The 13,942-nt window shown below is 40.8% G+C and overlaps 2 protein-coding genes across 2 annotated transcripts in view; one reads left to right on the top strand and one right to left on the bottom strand.

Annotated features, from left to right (window-relative positions):
- Positions 1-7,830, top strand: part of taf1 (TAF1 RNA polymerase II, TATA box binding protein (TBP)-associated factor) — a 17,722-nt gene extending 9,892 nt beyond the window's left edge. Inside the window, exons 23-41 of the mRNA XM_029448217.1 lie at positions 11-186; positions 275-507; positions 609-816; positions 1,563-1,734; positions 1,883-2,094; positions 2,246-2,354; positions 2,452-2,550; positions 2,685-2,862; positions 2,985-3,052; positions 3,152-3,274; positions 3,372-3,464; positions 3,582-3,666; positions 3,785-3,852; positions 4,520-4,636; positions 4,963-5,070; positions 5,298-5,393; positions 5,883-6,102; positions 6,710-6,881; positions 7,193-7,830. Coding sequence (XP_029304077.1) covers positions 11-186; positions 275-507; positions 609-816; positions 1,563-1,734; positions 1,883-2,094; positions 2,246-2,354; positions 2,452-2,550; positions 2,685-2,862; positions 2,985-3,052; positions 3,152-3,274; positions 3,372-3,464; positions 3,582-3,666; positions 3,785-3,852; positions 4,520-4,636; positions 4,963-5,070; positions 5,298-5,393; positions 5,883-6,102; positions 6,710-6,881; positions 7,193-7,415 — 2,760 coding nt within the window. The 3' untranslated portion in view covers positions 7,416-7,830. The remainder of the gene's footprint in view (positions 1-10; positions 187-274; positions 508-608; positions 817-1,562; positions 1,735-1,882; positions 2,095-2,245; positions 2,355-2,451; positions 2,551-2,684; positions 2,863-2,984; positions 3,053-3,151; positions 3,275-3,371; positions 3,465-3,581; positions 3,667-3,784; positions 3,853-4,519; positions 4,637-4,962; positions 5,071-5,297; positions 5,394-5,882; positions 6,103-6,709; positions 6,882-7,192) is intronic.
- A 2,074-nt stretch (positions 7,831-9,904) lies between these two features.
- On the bottom strand, positions 9,905-12,668 carry LOC115019353 (SLAIN motif-containing protein-like). The gene is made up of 8 exons (XM_029448874.1): positions 12,262-12,668; positions 11,622-11,770; positions 11,420-11,527; positions 11,200-11,295; positions 11,060-11,115; positions 10,829-10,970; positions 10,467-10,595; positions 9,905-10,336 (listed from the first exon to the last, which is right to left on the bottom strand). Exons 1-8 carry the CDS (start codon positions 12,666-12,668, stop codon positions 10,146-10,148), a joined length of 1,278 nt encoding a protein of 425 aa, XP_029304734.1. The 3' UTR covers positions 9,905-10,145.
- Between the last annotated feature and the right edge of the window lie 1,274 nt (positions 12,669-13,942).

Below are 13,942 nucleotides of genomic sequence, written 5' to 3' on the forward strand. Positions count from 1 at the left end.
TGTGTGTTAGATCAAGAAGCTCTCCCGCTGGGAGGTGATTGACGTGGTGAGAACCATGTCCACAGAGCAGGCGCGTTCAGGCGAGGGTCCCATGAGCAAGTTTGCCAGAGGCTCTCGTTTCTCCGTTGCGGAACATCAGGAGCGCTACAAGGAAGAGTGCCAGAGGATCTTTGACCTGCAGAACAAGTGAGACTCTTATTTAGGGTTTTATGTGTCATTCAGGATTCTCTCCGAGCAAACTTTGAGTCTTTTCTTACGTTACCCCCCCCAACAGAGTGTTGGAGTCGACAGAGGTGCTCTCCACAGACACAGACAGCAGCTCAGCGGAGGACAGTGACTTTGAGGAGATGGGGAAGAACATCGAGAACATGCTGCAGAACAAAAAGACCAGCTCCCAGCTTTCCCGCGAGAGGGAGGAGCAGGAGAGGAAGGAGCTGCAGAGGATGCTGATGGGCGAAGAGAGCGATCGTGACCACAAGGGACGCAAGGAGCGACGCAAAGGCTTGTGTGAGTGTGTTTCTGAAAGTGAGCTGTTGCCCTGAGGACATGTATGAGCTGTGTAAGGTTTGTGTCTCTAACGGTAAGCTTTACTCCCCTTCACTCTTTAGCCAGCTCCTTATCCACCGGCTCCCACAAGGACGATGACACGTCCTCCGTCACCAGCCTAAACTCCTCGGCCACAGGGCGGCGACTCAAGATCTATCGCACCTTCAGGGATGAGGACGGCAAGGAATATGTTCGCTGCGAGACAGTACGCAAGGCTTCCGTCATCGACGCCTACACCAGGATCAGAACCACCAAGGATGATGATTTCATGTGAGTCTCACTAATCATATGAGCTGTCTCGTCTCACAGTGGGTCTGTTAACCACGGCACCGTGCCAAGCTGAGATTATTCTGTATCGCTTGGTGCTATGATGATGTTCGAGTTACAAAAAAACTATTTTGAAAAGTCTGCTCTTTATTTAGCAGTGTATAAAACAAAATGAAGCCATTATAATGTTCACACATAGCTCTGCAACTTTTAATAAAACTTTGATCATTAGCATGCAAATTAGTTTTGAGAGCTGCACACAACATACATTTGCATTTTGTTAGGGCTGTCACAATGTCAGATTTTCACTACACAGTTATCGCGGCCAAAATAAGTCACGATAACAATATTATCGTTTCACTTTCATCTTTATTTATTGTGAGTTTTGTCTATCTTTTGTCAAATTAATTTCACTCAAAATACGGGTGTTAGGCGGTGGAGAGAGAGTCTGTAACTGTAGAGTCTGGATTATTTACACAATATTATCATATGTGTATCAATGTTTCATTATTTATCTTTTTATATCACAGTTATCATCCATACCATTATATAACGACACGCCTACATCATGTTTTGCATTCATATCAAATCATACAGTTCACCAGCAGGTCAGCTGTGTTCTCCATAGTGGAGATGAACGGAGCTCATCAAGGGGAAAGCCGAAGAGCTTATATGAAATGCCCATTTTATCGTCCCAACTGTACCAGTGAATGTAAAATGGCCATTATTGTGTATCTTTGTGGTTGCAGAAAAAAGTTTGCCCTCTTCGATGAGCAGCACAGAGAAGAGATGAGGAAGGAGCGCCGGCGTATTCAGGAGCAGCTGAGGAGGCTGAAGAGAAACCAAGAGAAAGACAAGATCAAGGGACCTCCAGAGAAGAAGGCCAAGAAGATCAAAGAGAGGCCCGACCTCAAGGTCAAAGTAAGCAAACCGATTCATTACTATTCTCTTTCACTTTCCTTTTCCTCACCACATATTTGGTAGCCAGCTTAATGCAAACTATGGCTTGTATTGGTGTAGATATTAAGTACATTTGTAGTATTTTGTTGTGTTTGCCTCTTTTCCCTAGTTAAAGTGCGGAGCATGTGGAGCTATTGGACACATGAGGACCAACAAGTTCTGCCCGCTGTACTATCAGACCAACGCCCCACCTTCGAACCCAGTTGCCATGACAGAGGAGCAGGAGGAGGAACTGGAAAAGACCGTCATCCACAACGACAACGAGGAACTGATCAAGGTGGAGGGCACCAAGATCGTGCTGGGCAAACAGCTCATTGAGAGGTAATAGATTATCCTCGTTCCTCCTCTCTTACCATTGGAAAGATTTTTGCACGTGCTGCAATATTCTTCCACTTACAAATTACTGCAGCATTTTATAAATTTGGGTCAATGGTCTACGCCCTGCAGTTCCTCACAATGTTTTCTCCTACAGTGCTGATGAGGTGCGCAGAAAGTCTTTAGTGCTCAAGTTCCCCAAGCAACAGCTCCCACCAAAGAAGAAGAGACGCGTAGGCAATGCCGTACACTGTGACTACCTCAATGTAAGCAATGTTTTACAGCTTTGTTCCAACACATTTTGAACTGAGTGAGTCCCTTTAGCTGTTATTTTACACTGTTTTTGTTTTGTAACCTTCACAGAAACCACACAAGGCCATCCACCGCAGACGCACTGACCCCATGGTGACCTTGTCTTCTGTGCTAGAGAGCATCATCAATGACATGCGGGATCACCCCAACGTAAGATCTGCAGTTCTGTTATTTCATTGAATATTAAATATTGTCATATTTGGAATAATAGTATGCATGTAATTCCCATTCACCTCCTACTGCTTTACTGTCTCATCTTTACTTCTTCTGCCTCTTCTATGTAGACGTATCCATTCCACACACCAGTGAATGCCAAGGTTGTGAAGGACTATTATAAGATCATCACACGGCCCATGGACCTGCAGACGTTGAGGGAGAACGTACGTAAGCGACTGTACCCATCGAGGGAGGAGTTCCGTGAAGCAGTGGAAGTTGTCGTCAAAAACAGCGCCACCTACAACGGTAAAGTTCAAAGAAACGTGTTTAACCAGCTCTCTTAAAAGCAGACTCAAGTCCTCAAGCTAGACTTTCAATTCTAACCCACATCGAAGTGTTAAGGCGGCTCTCTGTTTTTGTTCCACCAGGCGCAAAACATCCTATAACTCAGGTAGCACAGTCGATGCTGGACCTGTGCGATGCTAAACTGAAAGAGGTGAGCGTTAATGTAAATGTTTTGTCGTCCTGCCCTTTTGTCAATTTTCACATTAGCCATGAAACCTCTCTATGTATGCGCGTGTGTGTGTGTGCGCAGAAGGAGGACAGGCTGGTGAGGCTGGAGAAAGCCATCAACCCGTTGCTGGATGATGATGATCAAGTGGCCTTCTCCTTCATCCTGGACAACATTGTGACCCAGAAGATGATGATGGTTCCGGACGTGAGTTTCTTTTACCTTGGTCAATGTGAGAGCGCTGATCAGTTCACATGCAGAATGAGTTAATGATCTCATCTCTTAACTCCTCCCTTCACTTTAGTCATGGCCGTTTCACCATCCTGTCAACAAAAAGTTTGTGCCCGATTATTATAAAGTGATCGTAAGCCCCATGGATCTGGAGAGCATCCGCAAGGTGAGTCAAACAAGGTGTCAACCTTCAGACACATTTTATATTTCTTATATCAGGAGTACAGATAAATGTAACAGGAACTGTGCCCCCTCTGTGTGTTTGTATTTCATGGTTCAACAGTACATCTCCAAACACAAATACCAGAACCGAGATGTGTTCCTATCAGATGTCAGTCTCATCCACGGCAACAGTATCAAGTACAATGGTAATTGTGTTAACATCACTGTTGTTATGACCTCTGAGGTCGGTCACTTAACTTAAGGTTCTTTAGTTTAATAAAGATGTTGTATGAAGCACCATTTCTCTCTGTGTGTATTTCACAGGCCCAGAAAGTCCTTATACTAGGACAGCCTTGGATATTGTCAACGTGTGCAAGCAAACCTTGGCAGAGGTATGTTGAGTCTTTGCATTTTAGTTTGCCCTTTTAATGGAAGGGGGGAAGGGTCATGTTAGTGTTTATGCAGTGAGTTAATTGGGCTGGGCTTCACCATATGATCAGAACAGCTGCAAAGCAACGCTGAGAACAATGCAAAAGGTTTTCATATTTATAAAAACCTTTTGCATCTAATGAATAGTTATCCCTACTGTTTTTCCACACACCCTATTATTGTATATAGTAGGTTAAGAAATCATATGCAATATTGACATAGTGTAAAACACAGTGGGTTGAACTTCCAGAGACGAGCCATTGATGTCTGTCTCTCTAAAGACATCTTAGGAGTTCATAACATGTACAAAAGTAAAACGCTGAGGGGGGTAAAAATCTTTATAAAATGTGTTACGGTTTTAATTAATAATTTAAATAATGTATTGTTTGAACTCATTGCTAAAGTCAACTAAGCATGGTTTCTTACCGGTGAATTTACATTAATGAATATGGAATTTGGCCGTTATAATAATACAATTATTCGTGTACACAAGTTTTTCTTTCTGTGTATTATCCTCTAGCAGACCAAACAACTGAATTGCTTGGATTTGATTCAGACGATGGCAACATGTATTTCTATGAGCAGGAAAAACATTAATCAGTATTGTAATACTTGTTTTTGTGCCTCCAGTATGATGAGCACTTGACCCAGTTGGAGAAGGACATCTCTACAGCTAAAGAGGCAGCTCTGGACGCAGCAGACCTGGAGTGTCTGGACCCAATGACGCCCGGGCCATACACACCGCAGGTAGGAGAGCAGCTCAGTTTTTATTTACTAGCTTGGTAAATGGTGGTTTCCTTGGTATCTTGCTTCTTTGACTTAAGGCCTCCAGCTATGTGTAAACTTTTCTTTGTGCATTAGTCTCCTTGCCACTCCTTGTAGTTCTCCTAGCCCTTGTATTTCTTCACTCGTTCTCTGCACTAACTCTCCTTTCCAGACTTTCACGTTTTCACTCTACAATCTAGTTTCCTTACTGTAGTGTCTCCTTTCTCCCACCCTGTTTTTCTCCTTCGCTCCTGCCGTCATGTCCTGTCTCTCCCTTTGTGTGTGCCGCTCTGTGTGGTGCTGGCCAGCCTGCTGATCTGTTTGACAGCGGGGCTTCAGGGAGTCTGCCCAGAGAGACCAGAAGCCTTTTCTCTGAGGGACCTCTAGTGGTTGCTCCAGAGAAGAGAGGGGGGCAGGTATGGAGAGAGACAGAAATCAGGCTCGCAACCACATGCCACCTCTCCTCAAACTATCCTCAGAGCAACCAGCTTGATTGCAGGCTTTTGTTGTACCCGTTAAAGTTGTCTTCCACACCAGAACATTACAGATAACATCACAGCATAAAATTAGTGTAGTTATTTTACTTCTTGGCTCTGTCTTTTGACAAGAGATCTCACTAGACTTTTATCATCCTGCCCCTTAGGGTCGCCACGGCAGAAGACCCGGGGAGGAAGAGTCAGATGTGGACATTGAAGGCTTTGAGGAGGAAGATGATGGCAAACCCAAAACTCCTGCTCCTGTAAGAAAGACAGAGTTATTGACAGATTATGTAGTTTATATGAGGTCACCCCTGCTGTATATTTATATACAAATGAAAATGTACCTCTTGCCTCCCAGTACAATTACTAATTTATGCTAGTAACTACATCATAATCACTTTAATTTAGTTTGTGCCTTTGCTGTGGCCTAAAAGTCTCATTTAACAAACTTTAAGTAGATACACACCATTCTCCTATCTTTAAAGTTGTAGTTGCATGGCCTGGTTGAGTTGAAACGGGGTAATATTTTCACACTGAGAATTGTAAAATCTATTTCTTTCCGCACTTTTTCTTTTCTTTTTCCTGCGCCAGACAGAAAGTTCTCAAAACTTCTTTCTACTTTTTATATGTACTCTTTTCAATTATTTATTGTTTTTGGTTTGCTATTTTAGTTACTTGTACATTTACTTACAGCTTGCTTACTTTTTAGGCATTTATTTATAATGAATTTGTCTGTCCTGTCTTTTTAGGCAGAGGACGCAGACGGAGATCTAGAGGACGACGATGATGAAGAGGACATGTTGCTGCCGCCTCGCAGACAGATGCACGACCAAGAGGAAGAGGAGGAGGAGGAGGAATTCGACAGACTATCCATCCGCCCAGCCCAAGCTAGTGTGCTGTACCAGGACCTGCTCATGTCTGACGGAGAAGACGATGCCAGCGAAGAGGAGGGCGACAACCCCTTCTCCTGTAAGTTCACATGCAGTGCCGGGGCGGCAGCAGAAGATTTCCTACACCAAAGAATAGACAATTTTATATATATATAGATATAGATATAGATATAGATATATATAGATAGATATAGATATAGATATAGATATATATCTATATATATATATATAGAGAGATAGATAGATAGATATAGATATATAGATAGAGATATATATATATATATATATATATATATATATATATATATATATATATATATATGTATATGTATGTAATCTATATATATATATATATATATATATATATATATATATATATATATATATATATATGTATATGTATGTAATCTATATATATATATATATATGTAATCTATATATATATATATATATATAGATTACATACATAAATTATTAAATGTATATATTTATGTTCTGATTATGTGATATTTTTAATTGAGAATTATATACTCTTCAAACAAAATAGATTATGAATTTTATGAATATTATTAGTTGATACAGTATTAATCATCAACCAGTCCGCTCTGAATATCATGTGCAGCCTTTTGTGTTGTGCTCGTGCGTGTGTGTGACATTTGACCTGATGCATTGCGTGTCCCCTCCAGCCATACAGCTGTCAGAGAGCGGTAGCGACTCTGACAGAGAGCTGGATGTGCGACCTGCACCTCCACAGAGAGCTCAAGAGACGGCCCGCATGGGGATGGAGCAGGAAGAGAGCATGATGTCATATGAAGTGGACGGGCCTGATGTGCCTCACATGGAAGACAGCAATGTCAGGTACGACTGACCCGGGAGCCAATAATACTCTAAGAAGATGCTTAAATGATTGTCTGTAACATTTAGGGAAGTTTTCTCCAGGGAAAGTAAACACTTAGATACATTTTTTCATCTTTTAAACTGTGACTCTGCCACTAACAATACAACTAATATATAGAGATGTAATTACAGAATGTAAATACATTGAATGGCTATAAGAATGATATCCATAAATAGTTTCAAAAACAGAGTTTGATTTCACAAAGGTCTTAAGGGTTCTAACTTAAAACACTTATTGGCGTCCCGTGTGACTTCCCTCTCTTCTGTCTCAGTTACGGCAGCTATGAGGAGACAGAGAGCCGGAGTCAGATGCAGCCGTCTGGCATGGGAAACGGAGAAGAGTACGGCATCAGCGAAGAGGAGGAAGAAGATGAAGAAGATGAAGCACGGAGGAGAGGCCCAGCTGTGCTCTCCAAGGTCCAGCTCAGTGAAGACGAGGAGAGTGAAGAATTCAGATCAATAGGGGGAGACAGCGACCTGGACTCTGAGAACTAGTTAGAAAAAAATATTTTTATCCGCAGTATGAAGAAAATATTGTTTATAATCACAGTTTTGAAATGGAGAAAAGGAGATTTCCCAGGAGAACGTGTTCATACTTATTTTGTAAATGATGGTTAATGTTTATAGATTCCTCCGCTACTGTTAGCTCTGTTGCACCTACAGTACATTGTACATTTCAGTTTGCCTTTTATACGTTGAATGAATATTATGAACCATGATGTATCTTGACATGGAAGTGTGTGTACAGTTGTTTTGTACTGTTTTAACTCCTTTATATCCTGCGCTCTCAAATAGTTTAGAAACTCTACTTTTTCTATCACACTTCCTGATTAAAAAATAGAATGAACAGTGAAGGTTAACAGACCGCTCTTTCTTTAACAACAATATTAAATCATATATTACTAACAGACTTTGGGCTGCAGTTAGAGATCATGAAACATTTCCCTCTTCCTCAGTTGAAATTACAGGAAGTCTGTATTTAGTATTCTGGTAGTTTTAACTCCCATTACCAAAACTAATTGAGCTTGGTTTAATAAAGTAGTTTAACTGGTTCAAGCTAACATTCCTTTTGATTGAGGGATTCAGTTAGGAGCAGGTTTATGCAGTTCAGTTTCCATAGTGACATGTTCAATTAAAAAAACGCACACCACTAGTGACGAGCTCGGTGTATTTATACAGAAAAGCAAACAGATGCTTTGTGTGCAGGTGAGGTAACAAACCACAAGGCTCACCGCACCTCAACAAAAGAAAGATTAAACATTACAACATGACTGGGTTGGGTGTTAGGACTTTATTAACGGTTGTTGAAAATCACGGCAGACATTCTGACATGTCATCACAAGAAAAGCACAGATGTAAGTAATACTGTGATGAAGGGCTGCATTTCATTAAGGTGAGCCCACTCCAGAGCTCTGTTATTATACCTGCTGGCCTGAGAATAGCTTGTCTACCATTGAGTCGGACCACCTCAGCTGCAGTCACTTGATAAGTTCATAATAAATGTTCAAAAGCATATAACAGCAGATGGTACTTCAATGCCAGCTAGTATATTATACGTCTCTGTATCAAAAGTATTCTGGATTGAATACAACTAGTTTTTATCCCATGTGTGAACAGAAGTAATGTAACCCACTCTGATTTATTAACCAATTCACCATCTGTACAATGACGTCATTCCTGCTGTATGTTGTGTCTCATTCAGGCACAAAAAGCAGACACAAGATCAAACAGCTGAACAAAAATGACTTGAAAGAAAGGTTGAAAACTGCAGCAATGTAAACAGCATTTGACATCAGGTGACATGCTGAAACAAAATAAGAGAAATGTTCCTTCCTTGAAGTTACAACATTAGACCTGCACTATACAGAAACATCTTGAAGCTTAACTAATCACCTCAGTAGGTTATTAAAGGAACAAGTTCTCAAACTGCTCTTTAGGGGTATTTGAGGTAGCTTTGAATAAAGAGTTTGGGAAACTGCCTTCGTTGGTTTGACTACATGATGTCTTCAACAAAAAAACATCAGCAAAATGTTCTCCTGATCAAAGCAATGAATGTGCTGAATGTGTTTTATGAAGAAACCACACCTCCATCTATTTCTTGTTAGTGAGCACACTTCCTTTTGTGCAGAGGCCACCAGTTTTATTCTTATACATGACAGCAAACTGCACACTTCCTGTTGCAACAACGCTGCAGAAAATCGCCTATTCTGCAATCAGCCGCACTAGAATTAAGTGTGTGTCCACTTCCACATTCAAATGTACATAAATCACTTCTGTGACCCACGCTGATAAACCTTTAGTTCCTTAGATTGAGCTCGTACGTCTATCCGAACACAATATGTTGAATGTTAGGTATTAGTTGCAATGCAGCATGCTGGTACACATAATGATTGCTGCAGCACAGAGCATTATTTCACAGGATGTCACAGGATGTCTTTGTAGTATGAACAGTGCCGGCGACACATTCTTAATCTACAATCTGTTTCAGATGAAGATGACTCAGATCCCAGCTGCTCTGATGGAAACCTCGCAGTCTTCACCCAGAGCAACACGCAATATAAAGGATTTTAATAAAGACATTACTTCCTTCACAATCTAAAGCTGTTTATATCCAGTGAAGGTTACTTTGGAAAGGTCATAGGTCACAGATAGTTACCCTGTTAAATGTAATAAGTAATGTAACTATCTTAATTACTTCATCAAAGTAATGCAACTTATTACTACAACTGATTGTTTTTTGATAACAAATCTTTCAAACTGGGCAACAAAGCTGAAAAGTCCTCAAACTTTAACTTAAACCAAGCAGGGTGACAACAGCACTCAACACTGATACTGGCAAACATTTATTAAAAGTTCTTTAATATATCTTGAATTAAGATCGGAACAGTGCAACAAAATCTATATCTAATAATAATAATAATCACATTTTATATTCTACATATAAGCTTTTCCACAGAAAATAATATATTCAGATGTAACCCCTTTGTAATCACCAACATTTTGATTAGTAACTGTATTTTATTGCATTTAGTCTGTAACTGATTACAATAACATTTCCTTTGTAATTTAATTTAGTAACTCCATTACATGTAACTAGCTAGTCCCCGACATTGTTATAAATTATGCAGGCAAGCTTACAAGTAAATAAATACAAGATTTGACATAAATGTCTTAATGTTTTAAATCTATCATCATACTATGCTACTATCAGGGATTCACTGGTGTTCACCATTGAGTGTACGGCACATTTCTGCCCCAAGCTTTGGTGGTCGACCTGTCAGGTGAGGCAAAAACACGTCCGTGAACAGACAGGTATCCCTTCGCAGGGTGAGGGATTCTGCTGGGGCTGAGAGACTGAGACCTCAGCAGCTGGTCCGAGGAGGCTCTCACTGAGTGCAACGAGTCGTGCACGGACGCTGCAGAAAGTGACGGAGACCAGCACCAATTAGGACTAATTTGGACTGCTGAGACAGACATATAAGGTATTAAAACATGTTTAATAATGAAATGCATTCATTTTTTTGATGCGATTAAACAGATCCAAACCTGATGCTGGGGAAGTGATTTCCTCAGCAAATTGGCCGTCGTCTGTGTCTAAACTTCTGCTGTTCCTTACAGCCTGGAGGGAGCGGAGGCTGGTCCGCAGAGGTGACCTTGTCCTGCCTGGGGATGTTTCTGCATAACACACCAGGATCATCATAGTTCACACTCACAACTGCAAGTTGCTGCTAATTTATAGAGAATCTAAATTGGAAGTGAACTTTATCAATAGACACTACGGTTTGTAAAAAATCTTAATTAATTAATTTAATATCCTGTGTTTGGAAGTGATTTAGTATCTTTATTTCTACTGAAGTACAGAAAGTTAACAATCAATGTATGGAGCAGTCAGACTGCACTGAGCGTACCTTGATTCTGAGCGAGTTTCAGCAGTTTAAACTGGGTGACTTGCTGGTGAAGTCTGGCCAGTTTTGGACTTTGGCAGCCCTGCTTAGCTAGTGATGTTGGTGACTGGCGAGTGGAAGAGTTCAGTGACGTCGAGCAACCAAGCTGCCAACAAGAGGAAGATGAAGCATCCGTTTTATTTCCTGCAGTGAAGTCATCAATATTTTGGTGTTAAAATAAGACAGAAACATTACTGGTGGCTCAGGGCTTCTCCTCCTGGCAGGCGTGGAAACATAGGCCTGTCTTAAACCTGAAAAATATGGACCGAGGTTATCGCAAGCCAATCTTCATCGAAAATGCAGCGTACACTAGATATTCAAAACACTGTACTCACTGGCTTCCTGTATACGAGCCATGATGTGGACATCTGTGATGTCCTGTAGTCTGTAACTTGTGGTTATGGAGTCATGGAAGATGCGCATCTTATTATCTGTGCAGATTAATACACATAGAACATGGGCTAATAAAATATCTCAAATTAAAGACAGTTTTTTTAAAGAATAAAGTGTATTTCTAAATGAAGTTGGATCCTCAAGCTCTCATTATTATATTACCTGAACTGTCTGAGATACTGTGTGTTGTGCTGAAATATGTTTTGTCTGTAGAGGAGCCCACATTGTGATGATAAACTGCAGGACGTCTGTAGAAGTGACTGCTTGATCCTGACAATACAGGAAGAGGGGATAAGGTAAACCAAATATATCACATATCAAAAGTATTTGCAGAACAATGAGGGAGTCTGTGTTGCTTGCTTACTGTGATTCAGCCTATTTATCAGCGAACGACATACCGCCTCCATGTCAGGACTGGGATTATCCAGGACGTGTCGACACCATCTGAGAGCAGACTCACTTCTCTCCACACACTCCTGCTTGTTTGGAGACTCATATAACCTGTGAGGAATACTTCATTCACAATGAACTTATCTCACTCCTGCTCTATGTAAAGGACAGACCTGTTCTGACGAGCTTTCATGTCAAACACGACGAGCCACTAGCACCCTGACGTGTCTTTAAAGTGTATGGTGACATGGATAATAGATCAAACCTGGGTTTGTGTCTTTTCTTAACATTTAATTCAAAGCAATACAGGCAAGAACATTGTTGTTCCTTTATTAAACTGGTCATTTTTAAGAGTTTGGGCTATTTTGCTTACATTTAGGTGTTTATTTTTTACTAACTTTGTCTATTTGCGTCTCAAGATTTCTCTTAAATTCACCAAAAGTTAGCATTTGATAATTCCTCATTTGCATATTTAAACATAACATTTTAGAAAGCTTGTAAATAAATCTCTTGATGTAAGTCACCATCTTTGTGATATCTATTATAGATTTTTACCGTATTCACGTGTCTCACCCAGTCTCAGAGAATATAAGTGAAGGTCTGATGGCACCTACCAGCTCTCTTCATCCTGCACATTGTCCTCTACCTCAAGGAGCTCTACCGAGTCCAAAGCAGACTCTTCTTCCTGTGAGTCTTCACTGTCACTGTCTTTTTGACAGTTATAGTTGTACAACGTCCCATCCGTGGCACAGCAAGGCAAGGTTGAATTACACCCTGACTTTAAATGATCTAGTCTTATTCTGGCGTCCATGGCAAATGACCGATTGTTACGATTCTTGACTCTTTCTTGCTCAGCGTCCGTCCAGATCCTGCAGAATGGATCTGAATTGTCCTCCATCCTTACAGAGCTGCTTATCAACTCATTGCAGAGAAGATGATGCTTTGGACTCGTATCTAACTCCACTGGTGGCTGATTGCAGAAATACCGGCTCCAATCGCCCAATTGGTTTTGGAGTTCCATTTTCTCAACAAAATCTTCTCACTTCTTCAAGTTCTCGTCCAGTTGTGTTTTTATTCTACCTCACCGCTCCATCATGAGTATGTTCGCTGGACCAGAATCACAATTGGACTAAATCTTCATCCTCAACAATGTGATTCTTTAAAGTTCTAATAATGGTAATGTTGCTCTGTGGAGCTTCACCAGACCAACTATTGACCCAGATTTGTTGAGTAGGGCTGTTAAGTATAGACACCCAACAGATTGGATGGATTTAGAGAAGCATCATGAGCTTATGTGGATTAAAGAGTCCACGAGTTGCTACTAAGAAAAAAAAGAGCCACTCAACATCACACTCTGAAAACTAATATGGACGATACCTATAGTTTATAGCCTTGGGTGAGTCATATTATATGTCACATTGCTATTTAAATGTCGAGGACACTTAAACTCTTTACATTCAGCGCTCCAAGGAGAAATGTGTCTCTCTGTAGTGTAGTTCACACAAGCAGATTAACACAAGATTTAGAGCTTCCCTTACATCCACGTGAAACCTAGAATTATCCTTCTTACTCAACCAAACCAAAGTGCTACTTTGTGTTTTTAATAGTAATAATAATGTGAAAACCATTTAATAGGCTACTTTAAATGTTGTTTTATTGAAGCCACTGACCCTAAATTATCTGACCTACATGAGTGTTAAAGAGGCTGCATTTATGTCATATTTTTGTTTTCGGCTGAACTTTCTGGGACCGATATATCACAACCTGGAGCCCCACAGAATCTGACAAAAGACAAGAAGCAAGAAGGTGCACTGTAAGGCTTTTACTGTGAAGCAGCAGAAGAATGTTAAGCATCTTTTATAGCAGGGGTCACTAACAGGCGGACCGCGGTCCGAGTCCGGACCCAGACGCCGACCTATCCGGACCTATAATCAATAAATTATTAAGGGATTTTCAATTTTGACAGGGCGCTTCTATTTTAACCGGGGCAGCTTTTTTCGTTTTTACGGCACTGGTTTAGCGGTTCAGGAAACTCACAGACCAATTGCATGCGAGTTAAGCCATCCCACGTGATGCTACTCAGCCAATCAAATATGTGCATTCCAACCGGCAAACATTGCGACTCTGAATACAGACAGAAGAGAGGCGCGTGACAGACGGAAAAACGAGTTAGAGATACAGGAAGAGAAGACGGAGAAAGAGAGAGAAACACAGACAAAGAGACGAGTGAGCGGCAGACAGAGAGAGAAAAATAACTACACATGGCGCTCTCCAAGAAGAGAAAAGTCAACAGAG

The sequence above is a fragment of the Cottoperca gobio genome, chromosome 14 (genome assembly GCF_900634415.1).
Source record: "Cottoperca gobio chromosome 14, fCotGob3.1, whole genome shotgun sequence".
In the NCBI taxonomy this organism is placed as follows: Eukaryota; Metazoa; Chordata; class Actinopteri; order Perciformes; family Bovichtidae; genus Cottoperca; species Cottoperca gobio.

Coding starts and splice junctions, on each gene's coding strand:
- LOC115019353 (XM_029448874.1), bottom strand. CDS start 12,668: ATGGAACTCCAAAACCAATTGGGCGATTGGAGCCGGTATTTCTGCAAT. Junction 11,116..11,199: donor GGCTCGTATACAGGAAGCCA/GTGAGTACAGTG, acceptor CATATTTTTCAG/GTTTAAGACAGGCCTATGTT. Junction 10,337..10,466: donor AATCACTTCCCCAGCATCAG/GTTTGGATCTGT, acceptor CACTTTCTGCAG/CGTCCGTGCACGACTCGTTG.